Source organism: Mya arenaria, chromosome 11 (assembly GCF_026914265.1).
Source record: "Mya arenaria isolate MELC-2E11 chromosome 11, ASM2691426v1".
NCBI lineage: Eukaryota > Metazoa > Mollusca > Bivalvia > Myida > Myidae > Mya > Mya arenaria.
Window position 1 is genome coordinate 27682171 of NC_069132.1, and position 18749 is coordinate 27700919.

Below are 18749 nucleotides of genomic sequence, written 5' to 3' on the forward strand. Positions count from 1 at the left end.
AACAAGGAACTTGGTACACATGTTGAACTTGACATTTAACATATGAGTCGCAAGGCCCATAACTATGACTTAAATAATTCCCGAGTTTTGTCAGTTGATTTACGGAAAAAACATGGACATGTGTTGTCATCCATCTGCAGAGCTCTTGTTAATAAAAAAGCCTTGAATATGGATAATCATCCCTGGCTTTCAAGAGTTGCTTCTTTTTCCCCTTTCCTTCTATTTTTCTATTCCTTCAAAAACTACCCAAGTATATATGGAAAAAAATGCTGATTTGTAGATCAACTTTCTCTTTCTTGGTTAGTTTGTGTAAGCCAATTACACGCACCTTGTGAGGCCAAAACGGTGTGTACAGGGGTTCTTAAATTCAGGATGAATCTAGAAATCATGATTAAGAGATTTTAAATCCAGACTATTGCACAGATGTAAAGATTATTGCTGAGACATTTGCATCGAAAACAGTAGGAAGACCCTTGAATTGAATATTTATGCCTTGGGAAACAATTTCAAAAGAGATCTAAACCCATTGACCTGCTTTGGGTATGGCTACTTACTCAGACAGACAGCAAACAATTTTTCAGGATTGACAATTATCATCTGTATGAACCCCTGTTTTAGCCATTTGAATCATTGCCAATCAAAGAAGGCTTGATAACAACAGTTGTATAAACTTAATATCTAACCAAACAAAAACAATCCACTCTACAATAGTCTGTTACATGTATTCCTAGACTTGCCTTCGTTTTGATATTTGATGGTGCTTACCCAACTTTTACCCACATTAAGATTTAGTTACCATGGTTTAAAAAGTGGAATGGATTTTTGATTAAAACATTAATTATTATCTTGATTGGCAGATTAACATTAATTCATATATGTTGGAGAAAGTTCGAAGTCTTCATTTTTTATTTGATAAACATTGGAGTGGTGGTTTGAAGCTTTGATCTTTAGTTTGGTAATTGTTTGGTACAAGGTAGCGGTTGTAACAAGAATTTCTTTTCTTGTTTATATCCCTGTATACATGTTTCGATATATCTACTCTCCATGTTTCAGGTGGCCAGAGTGGTGTAGTATTAGACACGAGGCCACATCTACCTTTGTCGGTCGGGGTCTCCTATGGAGGGCTGCTGGCAGCCATGTTTCATTCCACATCTTATAACCATAGCAACAATGATAACCAGAATGATATCAGTAATAAGAACCAGAACTATAGCCAAACTACTAGTAACCAGTCAGAGAATGCAGAGGGTGATATACAGGAGTCGGAATTCAATGATTATGATCTCAAGTCTACAGAACAGCAAATGAAAGTTTGGGAAAGAAAATCAACTGAACTTGATGGAAAAGACATTCATAATGTAAAAGACAAGGATAAATTACATACAGACTTTGTTCATGAACCAGAACATTTAAAGCATTCATCAAGGCCAAACAATCAGGAAAAGGATGATATACAGGAATCTGAATTCAATGATTATGAGTTCAAGTCTACAGAACAGCAAATGAAAGTTTGGGAAAAGAAATCAGGAGAAGTTGAAGGATTTGATATACATGACAAGCAAGAGGAAAATGATAAATTCTGGAAAGAGTATGGAAAAGAAGTGCATATTCAGACAGAAAAGGCTGATGAAAAATTTGAAAAACATCGAAAAGATAAGGATAACCAATCTGGGGAACAAGAAGTAATTGAAGATGAATTTAATGATTATATGATCGATTCCAGTGAACAACAAATGAAAGTATGGAACAGAAAGGCCACCGAGCTGGATGGGAAGGATATCCACGAGATGAGAGATAGTGACAAATTCTGGGCAAAATATGGAAACGACCATCAGCAAAAGAGTATGGGTCAGGATGAAAAGATGGGTTACATTGATGAAGAATATTTTGGATCAATAAATAATGTACACATGAAGACCACTGATGCTGAAAGTCATGACATTCATCATATTAGGGAAAGGGGTGGATTTCTGGAAGATTACAAAAAACAAGAGGGTCAGAAAAGTCAAAACTCTGGCAGCAAACTTTCCCACACAGATTCATCAGGAAAACTGAACATGGTTGATATAAGTCAGAAGGTGGAGACAACTAGAACTGCCGTTGCATCCGGAATTGTCTACCTTGGGAAGAAGGCCTTTTATCTTGTCAAAGACAACAAGATGAAGAAAGGAGATGTCCTAACTGTTGCTCAAATAGCAGGAATTGGAGCTGCTAAGAACACAAGCAATCTCATTCCTCTTTGTCACAACATTTTACTTTCCAAGGTCAGTGTTGACCTTCACCTTGATGAATCTAACCATGCTGTTAGAGTCACCTCCCTTGTCAGGACTATTGGAAAAAACCGGGGTCGAGATGGAAGCCATTACTGCAGTTGCCATAGCAACACTGACTGTTTATGACATGTGCAAAGCTGTCTCTAAAGACATTGTCATTGGTGACATAAAACTTGAGAAAAAATCCGGTGGAAAATCTGGTGATTATAAAAGAAATTAAGATGCATTCCACCAGATTGTTACCTGGTGCTAAATAAAAAGGCTTAAAAGTTCACATTCCAAAAAAAAAGTTCTGTAAATATATAAAATGTTTATTTAAAATCTTTCTATTGATATCCCTTTATGAGCCGATGTGCAATCCTGAATATTATCCAAGAAAAGAGGATTTTCAAAATATGTGTTCTCAATTGTAAACCTCCAAACATATTCAGTGGTTTTTCGCCATTTTGTGATCAATGGTCGGATTGGATGTTTACCATATATTGGTTTGTGTAAAATGTGTAACCTCTACAAAACACAACTAAATGAATACCACTCTGGTTGTACAAACCTTGTGTGAGAAGTCTCGCAAAATTTCTTCTTGGGCCTGAACATCACTGTGTGTTTCTGTTTTAGCAATATTTTCTTTCTACATTATATTATAATTGAAGATACTTTTAAGCTTTTCTGTGCATTTATGTTTTCTCTTTTTAAATGTTTTGCTTGGTTGTGGAGTTTTATATGTTTAAATATATGTGCACTCATACTCATGAGAATGATCACATATATCATTGGTGCTCAAACATTTATCTGAATACAAGAATGTTTAATCAAAGTCTTAGACTTTTATTCTTTCATTTAATCATACAAAATGTAATGTTACACTTGTAATTAGCATACCTTCAAATTTTGTTTGCTCTTATTATGCACTGATAATTTTAAACAGTTCCTGTAAAGGGAGTTGTATTTGATGCTGTCTTATTTGAAACCAAAATTACTATTTTAGCTTTTTGATGCTTTTGTAGCTCCTTTTCTTAATAATCTTTCTGAACTTTGGGATAACACCAATTTAAAAGAAATTGAAAGAATTAATTTATATTCTGCAAACATCTGTTAAATGTTCAGAAAAAACCCATTTACATGTTGGGTTTATGGGTAGCTTGATAGACATCCACTATACATCTATACATTTGTTAGAGTTACACAAGATTGATTAAAAATTGACATGGTGATAATATCATAATACATGCTGTATACTTGCAGGCATTATCTCACTGTGCTATAAATGGAAAGAAAAACAGGTAGTAAGTGTTAAAAAGCTTTTGAATGGTTGTGGTTTTGCTTATGTCTTTAATAACTCCAAATGTACCAGTTATGATTTTGAAATCTTTCTTGTGTGAATTCAAAACTATAATATATAAGTATAATTGATTGTTTCAAGCATGGATGGTGAGTGATAGTCAAGCTTTGTTATTGCATATAGAATTAAATACAGCATTGAATTAGAAGGGTTTCTTAGATATATTACTGTAAAGTTTATGATTATTCATTTATTTTCCTTTGTAGACTTAGACTATTCATCCTCTAAAAATTGAAACAGGTAGATGTAGCTGTAATCATATAATGATACAATGATCTAATGATCTATGATGATACAATCATGTAATCTGACCAAAATCATATTCAACATGGATAAAGGTACTGTTTTTGTTGTATTTAAAGAGATATCAAAGATGACTTCCATTTCATATGTATTTGTCATTATTATTTTTATCTTTTGTGAAGAAAATACCGGTATGTTAAATGATATTATTTTGCTCATCCTTGTATCTGTTGTCTTAAAAACTCATGTTTTGTTAACAAGAACATTATTACCTAGATGTAGGGGTTGTAATTAAAAACTATTTTTTGTGTTAAATTATACATAATAAATCAATGATAAACTTCATGTGCCAAGTTGATTCCCCTCATTTCTACAACTATCATTAGTTTAAACTGTTATACTCATAAATTTACTGTGTTCTTTATTTTTATTTGTTCATTACACACGTTTGTTCTAAATATACTAAAAAAACTCTTGGATTTTAACAATATATGAGATAGATAGATTTTTCCTTAAGTTATGAAATTGGTGGAAAACTAGATTTATTTTTCAGATTTATAAATTGTATTATAATAAAAAAGCTTGATTTCATCAAACGATGATTATTTTATACAAATTAAATATAAACAAATACTTGCATTGTTATAATTTCTCCACTTTGAATACTATTTAGCTACATCATCATTGACGACAAACTTCGTATATAGTAAATCTCATTAAGGAAAAGTACAGTGTACAGGAACCATAACTCTTTGTGTAGTATTTTTTGCACTTAATCTTTCATACTCGTTTTTGTCTGGACATAACATGAAAAGTCCTTGAAGTATTTACTTCAAACTTCATACACAAATAAACATAATGGAGGAGAAGGGCAGTGCACAGGAACCATGACTCTGGGTGCAGTATTTTGAGTTATTGCCTTTCGTTAATGTTCATTGTTATCCTTGGTTTTAAGGCCAAGTTGATACTGTTCTCAATCTTGTGAGGGATATTGCAGCCTGTGACTTCTCTTGTTTTCTTCATCATAGATTGTGTAACATTATACAGTATTACATTAAATGGTATGTTCCATACCAGACATCAAAGTCATTAACCTGCATGGGACAGTTGTTTACAAAACATACACAATTTGTACTAACGTGGTAATTGTGGCAATGGCCGTCTGGATGGCATATCAGGCTGTTCATCAGATGGTTGTGGGTTCAATCCTTTGTCAATGGCAGGACACGACATTGTCCTTACCGTTTAGTAAAAGCAGTTATACACTAGATATTGCTTTTTTGAGTGTGTGGTCATAGGTGAGAAATAATCAATGATGGACATGAAATTTGTACATTTGAACTTGATACCAAAAACATAGAGGCCATCTACTGGTTATGACCAACCTGCATACCTGGGTTCTAATATATATGAAGTTTCTGGGTTCAAGCATTCTTTAGTTATTGAGGGGGAAAGAAGTGTGACGTACAGATGGGTGACCAACTAATTGTTTTTCACCTAAAGGTCATAAAAGACATTGATTGTGTGGCTCAAAGGTTAATATTATGATGAGGAGGAATGAAGACGTCTATCCAGAGTGACATATTGTGCGAGTTCTATCTATGTGGCCATACCTTCTAGGGCTATCAAACTCTTTAACTTCAAAATATGTATGAATGAATTAAAACAATTTTTATCATTATCATATATTATTAACAGAAAAAAATAAATGTTAACTGTGTTTTTCGATATCGGTGGATGGGAGGAAATGATCATTCAAATAATGCCATGAAAAAAGATTTTGCAACAAACTACAAGTAAAATAGTTTTTCCAGCCACGGGCTTGATTACGCTCTGGGGTTTAATTGCCATAGCACCATAGCAATATAGACCTCTTAGCTAAGAAGTTGAGGGTTCAAGCTTTAACAGCTACACTTTGTCAATCATCAAAAGTTGTCCCCTGCCAAAAAGCAGAGGGGATATCAAAATGAAGGTGAAATGCGAAGCATACAACTCATAACTTTGGCTGCAGTATTTCTTGAGTTATTGCACGTTGTTCTTTTGAAAGTTTTTTTTTTTGTCTAGAGCAATACTCCCAAGGTTTTAGAGGTATTGACATCAAACTCCAAATTCAGGCACTATTGTGCTACTGGGAAATAATTTTCTTTCCAAGTAGTTTTAGTATATTTGGCACTTAAATTAATGCATGAATTTAGAATTATCACGTAAATTAGTATAAACAAAACAGTACAAATTATTTCCTAGTTTTGACAAGCAGCTGCAATAATGGATTAAAAATAATCATATCAATAGAATAATAACACAAGCAGTCCATTTGTTCACATTTAATACTAAAATATGACTAACAATCACAACAGCTTGTAATAAAATATTGTAAAAGTATATTCACTAGCCAATAGAATGGGGAATACAATTGAAGCTTGATGAAAGTTGTGCAGGGATAATAAAAGATAAACTACATGAGCATTATTCTAGATAAATAAACATAAAAGTCACACAAGCAAATGATCAAAAACAATGTTAACAATAGTGCTGCAGAGAAAATGCCATTTTAAAGTTGAAAAGAGCATAACTCAACCATCATTTAAGGTCTTACTATACATGTGCTTATTGTCTGTGGCAACATATGTACAAAGTTTCATTTAAATATCTTGAATGTTCTTTTCATAATTGTCACGGTTAATTTTTTTGCAGAACAACAAACTATGAAAGTCCTTGACATTTTTCTTCGAAAACAATAGTTCTAACAATATTTTGTTTGTAATAACATACAGGTTCTATTAATTATTTTCTCTTCATTATCTTGAAATCTAACATGTTAACTCTTTGAAAACAATTAGTCTTTTATTGACAAAAGCTTAGCTTACAAATGATATATTATCAATCTGTGTGTTCATATATAAATATTGCATGGCTTCCAGTGTGACAGTACATATTGTCAACATGAGGGAAATACTGTTACCCGAGGCGAAGCCTAGGGTAACAGTATTTACCTGAATGTTGACAATATGTTCTGTCACGCTGGAAGCCATGCAATATTTATTTTATTATACCAAACACAGATACATTTATATACATATATAAGATTTTTACCATTCACAAGTTTCAAATTTCATCAATTTATTCTGTAATTATTGTTTGTTTACATTATTAGCTGTAATTTTGTTGCAAATGACGTTTAGAAATAATGCAAACACCGGTTGTAACCAGATTAACGACACATTTTAATAAGCGCTTACCACCTCAACCTTGGGAATCCAAAAAATGCCTATTTTTAGACCTTTTTGTACTCTTGGAATCTTTATAGACTCAACTAATGTATTTCCATATGAGAGGCAAAAGGTTAAGAATTCAGTTTCCACTGCCTCTGATGTCCTGACAAAAATAGTATTTCTTATTTTCATATCGCAGTCGATAACTTGAACAGTTTTGTTATGCAATTTTATTTATTGTGTGGGCATCAGCTCTTATTATTAATGTGGCCATTAAAAATTCTAAAGTGCATGCGCATCTTTTCTGCGCATGTGATATTACTTTGCCAGTTAACATTACCGGGCAATATTAAAAAATATTGACCACTCTGGTATAGGGAATTTAACATAGAGAATATACCGGTAAGTGAGGTATAATAAAACATAATGTACAAGAAGATCAATTAATTTTGTGAGGCTCTAAGATGGTGATTTCTTCATTTTGACCAATTTCGTCACATTTCACAAAGTATCTTTTTAATAAATAGAAAAAAACACAACAACAGTCAATTGATATTTAACTTGGTTTTAAAATTGTGGTTTGATAGACTTTGGAAAAATTGCAATTTAAAACCCTTGCTGAATTTAATCGGAATAATCTAAAGTAACAAAAAAACTATTTTTCCAAAGTCTATCCCACCACAATTTTAAAACCAATGGAAAAACAGGGGGATGATAATCACTGAAATAATATGTAAACAGGGGGATGGTTATTACTGAAATAATATGAAAACAGGGGGATGATAATCACCGAAATAATACGAAAACAGGGGGATGATAATCACTGAAAAAAATATAAAAACAGGGGGATGGTAATCACTGAAATAATATATACACAGGGTGACGGTTATCATGGAAATAATATGAAAACAGGGGGATGGTAATCACTGAAATAATATGAAAATAGGGGGATGATAATCACTGAAATAATATGAAAACAGGGGGATGGTAATCACTGAAATAATATGAAAACAGGGGGATGGTAATCACTGAAATAATATGAAAACAGGGGGATGGTAATCACTGAAATAATATGAAAACAGGGGAATGGTAATCACTTAAAAGAATAATATGAAAACAGGGGACTTGGTAATCACAGAAATAATTATGATATAATAAATATCAAAGTAAGATATATAAATATAAACGTCTTACTACATAATCAGTTAATTATAATAATAATATTAATAATGGTTACATATTGTTGATAAATATTTGGAATTGAACACTTGCATGGGTTGTTATGTTATAATTACAATCTATCAAACTACATATATTGCCATACAATGATAGAAAAAAGATTGTAATGCTAAGTTAGGTGAATGTAAATATTACAACTAGAATCGACCTTGGTCACAATCGTTTGAAACTAACTGCAAATTTCTAGTATTTTAACACATGATTCAGTGCAAATGAGGAGAAAACAAAAGTGACATAGGTCTAGTATTAATTCATAATTGTGTAACAATGCAAGTTAGATAAAAACCAAACTTTTAAATTGATAGAAGTATAACCGTATGTAAGTTGGTTGTATCACTTCTATCAAAAATAGCACTTGCTATTTCATAATACTTCAACCAATAGGGAGGCAGGAAGGGGAGGCAGAAAGGGGAGACTGAAACATCAGCAGCCCCTTGAAAAGAACTTTGAAGGTTGTCTAAAAGTTATCTTTAGGCTAGTTTGCACATTAAAATTATTGGATAAACATTGACCAATCAATAACCAGTTTAGCTAACTTACCCCAAACCCAAGAATTAACCAGTTTCTTATTCTACATTGTAGAAATTTAGACAACAAAATTGGCAACGTGTATAAACCCCCTATCAAAAAGAGAACCGTATTTAATAAGTCATTTCAAACAAAAATATTCTTGTACCCAAATATGAGGGTAAATGCAGTGACTTTTTGTTTCATTTCTGGTACATTTATATTGATCAACTTAAAACATTACCTCAAAAATATGCTTTATGCTTTAACATATTATGACAATACTATCATTTGCAAATGGAATAAGCATCTCGAGGTTTTGAGGAATATAAAAGAAGTGATGTTTACTTCGCTTCAAATACATGATTGCCTTCTAAAGGGATTAGGGGACTAATTAAGAGATCAATAGGCAGTAAATAATAAATGCAAAAATAGCATGTATCAAAATAGCTTAATACTAACTGCCTATCAGCCAACAACAGGCAGTACTGGGAATGTCAACATGTCATGGTTACTTCAAACACTTCTTCAAAACCAGTTTGAAATGTTTGTTTGACTGTTTTATCAAATTTGATAGTAGATTTACTGATATCTAGCAATATACTTTTAAATGACAACTCTCAAGGTCCCTGAAAAAAATAGGACGGTGATAAAAATAGGAAAGGCCCGGAATCACGCGCCCCGAATTTATATTGTATATTTTGATCACAAATCAGCCTTAATATTTCTAAATGTTTAGTATTAAAATATGGATCATGATTCAAGCACCAATATCAAAAATACAAAATACATTGTGTTGGGGATTTAGTTCTACAAAAATAGTTTTACTTAAAATATTTGAAAATTATATAATTAATCTGGACTAAAGCAATGTTAAAATGTTACACACTATATACATACATGATTGTTGTATAAGGAAATTGTTAGGGCTATTCCAGTAAAACATATAACCCAAGGGGGGAAGGCAATTATTTAAAGAGTATATGGGTGGGTGTCTTTTTTCTCTAATCTGGACCCTGAAAGAGTAAATTTGCTTCTGTAGGGGGTGGTATATTTTTAAAGTGTCTCCCCCCCCCAGGGGTTATATGTTTACATGGAATGGCCCTTGTAGAAAAAAGGTAAGAACATATGAATTTACCTGTATTTTGGTAGACAGTAAAGGCAATACATACCATTACAATATGATATAGATGTATATTGGCATTGGGCCAAATGTTCAGAACTTTGTTAAAGAAGTGACTGTTGTTAACTGTTAAACATAATTGTTTGATGATGTGCTCACATATTTAAATATAAACAAGTAGAGCTGAAACAGCTGTTTCACATCTTGTTAGAAATATAGCAGATCATAGCTGTATCTATTAAACATCCAGAGCCGTAACGATTTGAAAGTTAACAACGATGATGTTAACAATGCTGTTAACTTTAACAAAGTTCTGAACCTATATTACATCTACTGTGTAGCATATGAAAAGCAAATTATGACAACTGTAAAAATCTGAAAATATTCATTTTTAATAGTATATATTAAAAATATTGAATAATAAAAATACATGATTAAATGTCATTTTGATGGATTATGAAATGTTGCTTAGTCACAGATACATGTACATGCCATACAATATCTAAAGCATGTCGTTAAATGTTTCAAATTTCACTATGATACAGTACATTACCTACTTGTCAATGTTTAGGTTGACGAATGAGTTTGTGTATACATTACATACCGGTACTACCTTTGGTATGTATATACATGTACAAATAAAGTTTATAACGATATCAAATACAGAGTAACTGTATAACACCAGAGAAAAACAATTTCTGGATTCTCATTAGGATATTTGTTATTAAATTGAGTGTGTGTGTGGGGGGGGGGGGGGGGGTCATTTTTGAATAAAAATGCATGAGGTACATTTATATTCCAGAACAAATTTCCCAGTTTGTTTCCACTCTTTGTGAAGAAAAGGCTAAAAGATCTTCAAATGGTTGGAAGTAGGCAGGAATGAGAAACTGAGTAAAACCAAAAAAAAAAGAAGCTGAACAAAAAAATATCTCCTTCAAACAGAACAGAGGTAGAAGGGTAATACAAACAAAGGGCAAGATATAAAAGCTGTTTAGGGTGCGGGGGGTAATCTGGAGGTAGAAAGGTCATACTTACAACAAAAAAGGAAATGGATGGAGTTTTGTGACAACGGTTTTGTAACACATTGTCAAATATTGTGTACATCTATATCCATAAAAATATTAATTGAAAATAAATAATAACAAAACATAGGGATAAAAACCACCGTAAGATAAATATGTCTCTAAACAGCTTCATATTGAAAAGGAAACTTTCCATCACATTCAAGGAACATCAAAACCATATATTTTTATGTACACAAATTTAAATGGCCAGGCCTTATACTTAAAAGTTAGACAGCCATTACATTAAATAAAACTTATTTCCAGCCTGAACTCTTAAACTAACAATTCCATCTATAAAAACATATAAAACTGTCAATTTTAAATTATTATCAAAATACAGTTAGCTGTTTATAGCAATAACATAATGTTAAGTATATAAAACATCAGTATTTTATACTCAAACAAAGTTCAAAATGTGTTAGATATATTAAGTTAGCTTTTATCTTAATTAAAACCATTTAGATTTATTGACAAGACATGTACATGTAAGCCAAAGACATTTTCTTCACAAGAAAATGGAATGTAACAAAAGATACTCAGAACATGTATAGTTAATAGTCACGGTTCTGAAAAATACATGTATGTAGAAAAAGGGAGATACTCTGGTATAAACTGTAGTACAAGCAACCGTACAAAATATTGGTGTTTTTTAATGATATACTATGCTTCCTCACGAAAAATATACTATGAAGCACCAAGTTAGATAAAATCTATACAATTGTATAATATAAAGCTATTTGGAGTTTGTTTATTATGAAGGAAAAGAATGTTTTTATGAAAATATAATCCCCATTTTCATTTAAGAAGAGCAGCGTGGAGTGGACACCATTACTTGTCAGTTTTCCAGGGACATAACTCAAAATTACATAAGTCAGAGTGATGTGCCTTGCTAAAAATCTTCATAAGATCTCTGGCATCCTGAGTTCTAAGTTTCAATTGCACCTCTTGAACAGTTTTATATTTTAAATGATAAGGCGATGCCGTGGAAGAAAGTTGACAATACTTACTTTTTAAAATCTAACATGTCTAGCTTCCTTACATGCAAATAAATACACTCGATATTTGTTTCAAATACTTACAGCTTCAAGAAAAATGAAGTTTTTTGATAATTCTTCTTGTCTTAAACACTTAGGCATTGCCTAAAGAATTATATGAATCGAAAAAATAATAATCTGCCAAAAGAATTAAAGAAACACCTTATATTTTCTTAAGATTGTTATTATAATGTAACACAAAATCAGGACTAAATTGTATTCTAATGAGATCAAAATCTACAATATTAAAGTACTTTTATAAACAAACGACCAAAGTCAAAAGCCACAACAACCCTTGACAAGCCTTGTTCCCGAATTCTATCAATACTAACGTTTTTTAACTAAATTCTTCTATGGACATAAACGCTGTAATTCTAAAATATGACAAAGCCTTTTACTGAAAAGAATGATGCAAACTCATCATCCAATTAATAACAGAAAATATATATGTAAAATGATGCTGAAAATAAATACTGATATTGACGGCTGTATTGCAAAACTTTTGTTTTTAAGTCAAGATGTAAAATTGGATTTAATAGCTCAAATCATGTTGAGAGTATTAAGTTCATTCAACTTGACCGTAACCCTGATTTTTTACAACATGGTTATTAAACTTTAAATGCATCAGCAATAAGAATATTGAATCCTTTAGTGTATTTAGTAACATACACATAGAACATTGTACAAGCTACAACATAAAGCCAGAGAATTGGATACAACCATAATAAATATACAATGATCAATTCCGTGAGTGTCCATGAAATCCAGCTACATAGAAATAGAGACCCTATCAAACTGTTGTTAGTTAACAACTCTTTCTCTGATTTGGGAAATGCTTTTTTCTCATAAAAATCTTGCAAAACTTTTTCTTTCTTGCTCCATCGATCTTTACACCAGTTGTGGAGGTCATCCACCTGCGATGGTATTTGGGAGTTGGGGAAAGTTTTCACATGGAAATGGATCTCTTCTGGAAAGTTGCCCTTGAATATGTCCAACTCACTCTGTGGAATTCCACGGGGGTAGGCTATCGTGATGTCCAATAAGTGGTCCAGAAGCCCATCTGTAAAATGAGAATTTTGTTACATTTAAAAATGTGTTTGTTTGCAGGTGCAAAAACAAATGAGATAGAAAATCTTAATTAAATACTGCTGTTGTCTACATGTATGTAAAGATTTTACGCATTAAAAAAGAAATTCTCAGCTGACAGACTCATCAAAAAAGAATTAGTCAGGGCCAGTATTTAATATAACTCTTATCCTTTGACAAGCCTAACAAATTACATTCAGTCGACTACATGAAATATCGGCACGTTTTTCCGTCAGACATTAAAATTGAAAACGAAAATTTTGGAATGACTACCTATGATTATGTTTATAAACAACACATAATTTTGTATAGATTTTTAAAAACCAGCCAGTTATGCAATGATAAAATGACAATGCAAACAATGCAATGTGTTTTTAGATCAATTCAAGGCTAAATTATGCATGCCAACAATGACATTAAGGCTATGAAAAAACCATGATAAGCAAGAAACAGTAGAGATATGATATTCAATATGATTAAATAGATAGATTTGTGTTCATGATCACCTTTCTTCATTTCCTGGACAAAATGGTTGAACCCAGTTGTTCGAGGATGGAGCACATAGTTGTATTTTGGGAGGTTGTTTTTCTCCGCATATATGTCACTCCGCTGTTTTGTGTTGGCTGTCAGATCAGTGCCCTCTGGGAACAGCAGAATCTGGTCAAGAAAATATTGGAGGAAAGGTTTAAACAAATATGTCAACTTAGAATTCAACCTACATTTTCAGTCAATGAAATTCACATTTGTTTTAAGTTTTGCCTACTGCCACTCATCCGATATTTTTGCGTTGACAATCTATCAGCCACAGCATTCTTAGTCAGACCTGAAGTAATATCTTAATGATTAAGATTTATTAACACGACTTATAGGGGCCATCATTTTTTTTCGAGTATTTGACAAATGTACACAGAAGGGCTCATCAAGAGGTTTCTGGACTATTTACATAAATACTATATTTAGCCCAAAAATTAGTATCACAGCTACACTAACTTGACTTTGCCTATCAGATAATGGTGTTTACTCAAACATGTATACCTACATGTATTATACCTGCTTTACTTGTATAAAACTACTATCTGGTTAAGATATTTATATGATGTGAAAATAATGGTTCATGTGTTCTATTTAACTTTTCATCAACCTTGGGCCTCACTTTTTCCTCGGAGGCAGTGCTTGCTTAAAGCATATAACAATAAATGCATTTCAGCTGTAGCTTAATTGTGAGAAATGCTTTTGTGGGTGCCTTAACATTAAAAGACTTAGATGGGCATAAATATTAATGTAGCAATCCAGTATACTAATATTCATTTTTGTGACCTCAGTGCACAATTCTGTGATGCATGTACATGAATATAGACAAAACACAAACTTAAATCATAAAAACAAACATACATGTTAAACTGAAAACAAATTCTGGGATAGCATATATATACGTTCCTGTGTAAGTGTAATCCTTGGTTTCAGTGACGTTCGATATACAAGTACATGTAGCTGTATTCATGCAATTTTTCATCATCAGAAATGATATGCACATATGAACTATATTTGAGGTGAACTCTTGATTACGTACCAATATCTGTGTTCTAAAATTATAGTGTAAAAATTTCCATAGATTGACATGTATAAAATAATTGTTTGTGAGAAAATGGCAGAAAGATGCTTTTTCAGCAAAGAAAAACCCGAATTTTAAAGTTACTTATTTATAAATACTGTTAAAACAATGTCTTTAAAATACTTAAACAAAGGACAGTAAATAACCTGTTACCATCTGCTCAGAACTGGATTAATTGAAGAAAAGAAATAGTTCCATCCGATCATAGTTCAGAATCGTTATGATTGACTTGTTATTTCTGGTCTAAATGAATAGTCTTTATAGACAGATATTTCCATTTAAAGCGATCTGTCTGCCATTGAATTGTCATAACTGCATACGCATGGAATATTGTATAGAATTTTCATTCACTATCAGCAAATTACCTTTTTCTCCACAAAACCTGACTCCTGCAACTACTTGACAAATACGAAATTAATGAATCTACAAAACACACACATAATTTATCTTTACAAGTGGAAATATAATAAGACATTTAAAGCTGCACTCTCAAAGATTTTTACAACTTTTTTATTTTTTTTCTTGGTTGGAAAGAGCGAATTTTTGCGTAAATATCTGCGCAAACCAATGATAAAAGATTGCTGACAAAAGATCAGATCGCAGATTTTCATATTTCCATTCGAAAATTAATGTTTTATGGCTTAAACCGTTACTAACAGATTAAGAAAAATGCATAAAACATCAATTTGAATATAAAAATCTGTGATCTAATTTTTTGTCAGCAGTCCTATATAACTGGTTTCCATGCATTTTCGCAAAAATCAGCTTGTTCCAAGACAGAAAATAAAAAAGTTGTCAAAACCTTTAATCTGTGAGAGTGCATCTTAAAGCCAGAGTACACAAAATTCTACAAATTAATTTCAAACAAATAGGGAATTACCACTGATAACAGGGAATTACCACTGATAACAGGGAATTACCACTGATAACAGGGAATTACCACTGATAACATACTTATTTTTAAGCCTTACATTTAGATGGAAACTTGTTACTTTCTTGCTGTGATGTCTTTCATTACAGTCATAGCAATGTTAACTTTGAATTTATATGTTGAGAAAACACAAAAAACTACATGTATAGATAAATATATTATGTTGTCTTTGTACTGATGTACTCAATTAATTAAGATAAAAATGTAACAGGGACCTACATGTAGGTCTGAAATTTATATAGTAAAATACTGTGCAAAATATCTTTAGACAGGCCTCAGTGAGATCCTCGTATTAGTTAACTGAATTTGTACCATGTGTGAAGAAGTTTCCTTTTATTGCATCTACACATTATCTCTCATATCTGAATGGTTACAAGAAGGCGGAGCTTAACTGTTCAATAACCAGTGTGCAGATAAATTACAACACTATTCACTTATACAGCACGCTAATTATTGAGCATTGTTCTTGAAAACATGGTACAAAAAAGCAAAGCACTCATGTATAATTTTGATAACTCGGGTTGTGGGTGCAGTATCATTAAATGTGGTTAAAAGACTATGATTATACCCCTTAAATTCAGGTAAAAAAATGAAGTTCCATCTCAACTATTTATTGAATACCACACTGTTTTTCTGCAAGCCACATACCTGTTGTTTAAACTGAACTTCCCGGAAAACTCGCAGACACTTGGATATGTTTGCCTCATCCTCTTCCCATTTTCTGTCCAGGAAAATAAATCCTGCTATCTGCATTGCCCATCCTAAATGTGTGAACAGAAGGGAGACATTTAAGTCAGCACTAGAAAATGTACAGCTGATGAGTGACACACAACTCATTGGTTTTTCTCATTAAAGTGACACTCTTATTTAAAATTGATACAAATACATGTATAACTAACATAATTAGAAATAAACCTTTAACTACTTCCTAAATAATGCATTTATGGAAAATATTAATTACTGATAACAAGATTGTAACCGTATATTTAATAGCTGAATATGCAAAAATATTAAATGATTGGTGAGTGCTACAAGATTTTCTGCAATCTACTATCACCTCATAAGGTAGAAATACCAAGTTTTTCAAATTAATCTCTGTCGCCTTCATAGAAACCATTGATTTCGACATTTATTTTTCCTTTTTGGTATATGAAAACAATTGTATTAATTGTTGTAAATTTTATTTGGGAGTAAGAGCACATCTTTAACTCTAGCTTAATTGTGAAGAGCTGTGCAACATACTAGTAACTATAAAAGTATTTTAAGTGTTGTAGTCTGAGCAAACAATTTATAACCCTTCAAAAATTGAGTCATCCACTATTTCATCACTTCATGGAGTAACAACAACCTGTACAATATCGTTACTTCAATTTTTTGGAAGCTAAAAAGATAGTCAAATGTTATACCAACCTATGCCTGGTAAAGATTTCAACACATTCTTCAAACTGATTGTGTAATGTTTTAATGATGCATGTCGCACTTGGAATGAGAATAAGTAGAGCCAATCAAGACGTGTTCTGTGATTCATAATCATCAAAGTTGCATCCTTGTCACTGGGAACATCCCCATACACCTTCACTTTTGTCTGAAACAGCACTTCATATACTGCCTGCAAAACACAAAAAAATACAGTTTAATTGAAGAAACTTTGCAACATTTAGAAAAGAACAACTTGTGAAAAAACACAGTTTTATTATGTTGTCTACCTTTAACATTTTGAAATCTATTGAATGGTATTCATTGTCATGTTAAAATAACAATCACAATTTTAATATACAATTAAGTAATGCAAATTCATGTACATGCAGCTTATTAAAGATCCTGAATTTTATAAATTGTCATTGTACCTGATTTCTATTTATTTTTTAAAACAAATATTTAATAATGGTCATGAACTTCTAAATTAAAGCAGGCCAAAATGGAACAGACCAAGTTTGTCAAACCCGTAGTTTATTTGACAGATTGGATCAGCCTAAAATGGAAATTTTTAAGACAGTTATCTGGTTATGAATTGAGCGTAGCGGCAAAAACATGCTTTCAGTTTTTCTTTCTATTAACTGGACAAATACAATCATGCTTTCAAAAAGACCTGTTTAAACCACATAGGTCAATGATGTTTCATGTAATGCCACAGCTGCATCTGAACTAAATGTAATCACGAGTCTGCCACCACCAAGAAGACTCCACAAAAGTATTACATACATGATGTATATGAACTAGACCAAAAAGTGGCCACAATAGTGCACAATAGCAGCACATTAAAGAAACTTTTTAGACATTTGGACATTGGTTATGTTCCTCTTAGAATAGAGCCGCCAAAACACCAATTACATTTGGATATTCATTTTGTTCCCTTAACGCCACAAGTCGATTTTTTCATATCAATGTAAAATATATTCTTCAACTGTTACTCCACAATACTAAACACTTTGCTGTTAAATAAAAACACAAAAGTTACACTTTAATAATTTTAGCCAATACCTTTTACTTATTACACATAAGTTTTTAATAAAACACAAATAATTAGTTTAATTTAGATCGACTTCTGTCAATAAAGCATCGCCATTTTGAAACCATCTAGCAGGTGGCCGTTATCTTTCCACTCATTATACTTAGTGCTGGGATCTGTCATTCTTGGCTAGGAAAACAACAAGTAGGATATGGACACCTAGAGTCGCCAAATCAACTAGACCAGAGGTGTCAACAATTTTTAATGACCTAAAACATTCTAACCCAATATACTCAGTTTTACGGAAAGCTGAAAGGTAACTTACAACACAATACACTTTCCAAAACCATATCAACAAGACAGTAGCAGTTCTTCCAACCCTTGGCGACACAAAAAACAGTGGAAGAAAGGGTGTTATCAGGAAGATCGTCCCAAAGTACGTTGAAAACATAATGAGAAAGACGAAGCTGATGCCTCGAAATGGTCCCCATATTTTAACCGGTAACTCCATCACAATTTAGTTGTTGATGATTTTTGCTGACTAGAAAATAAAATAAAATTAAAATTCTAACATTAAATGCAGTTGTCAAAACATGATTGTTTTTACCGGAACGGAGCAAGGGAAGAAACTCTGTCA

The 18749-nt window shown here is 32.1% G+C and overlaps 2 protein-coding genes across 2 annotated transcripts in view; one reads left to right on the forward strand and one right to left on the reverse strand.

The window, feature by feature from the left end:
- Positions 1–4481, forward strand: part of LOC128208147 (molybdenum cofactor biosynthesis protein 1-like) — a 17677-nt gene extending 13196 nt beyond the window's left edge. Inside the window, 2 exon segments of the mRNA XM_052911538.1 lie at positions 1054–2336; positions 2338–4481. Coding sequence (XP_052767498.1) covers positions 1054–2336; positions 2338–2493 — 1439 coding nt within the window. The 3' untranslated portion in view covers positions 2494–4481.
- A 1683-nt stretch (positions 4482–6164) lies between these two features.
- On the reverse strand, positions 6165–18721 carry LOC128207973 (lysocardiolipin acyltransferase 1-like). Its single transcript, XM_052911211.1, has 5 exons — positions 18438–18721; positions 17074–17272; positions 16312–16424; positions 13627–13777; positions 6165–13094 (listed from the first exon to the last, which is right to left on the reverse strand). Exons 1-5 carry the CDS (start codon positions 18621–18623, stop codon positions 12643–12645), a joined length of 1101 nt encoding a protein of 366 aa, XP_052767171.1. The 5' UTR covers positions 18624–18721; the 3' UTR covers positions 6165–12642.
- Positions 18722–18749: the final 28 nt, after the last annotated feature.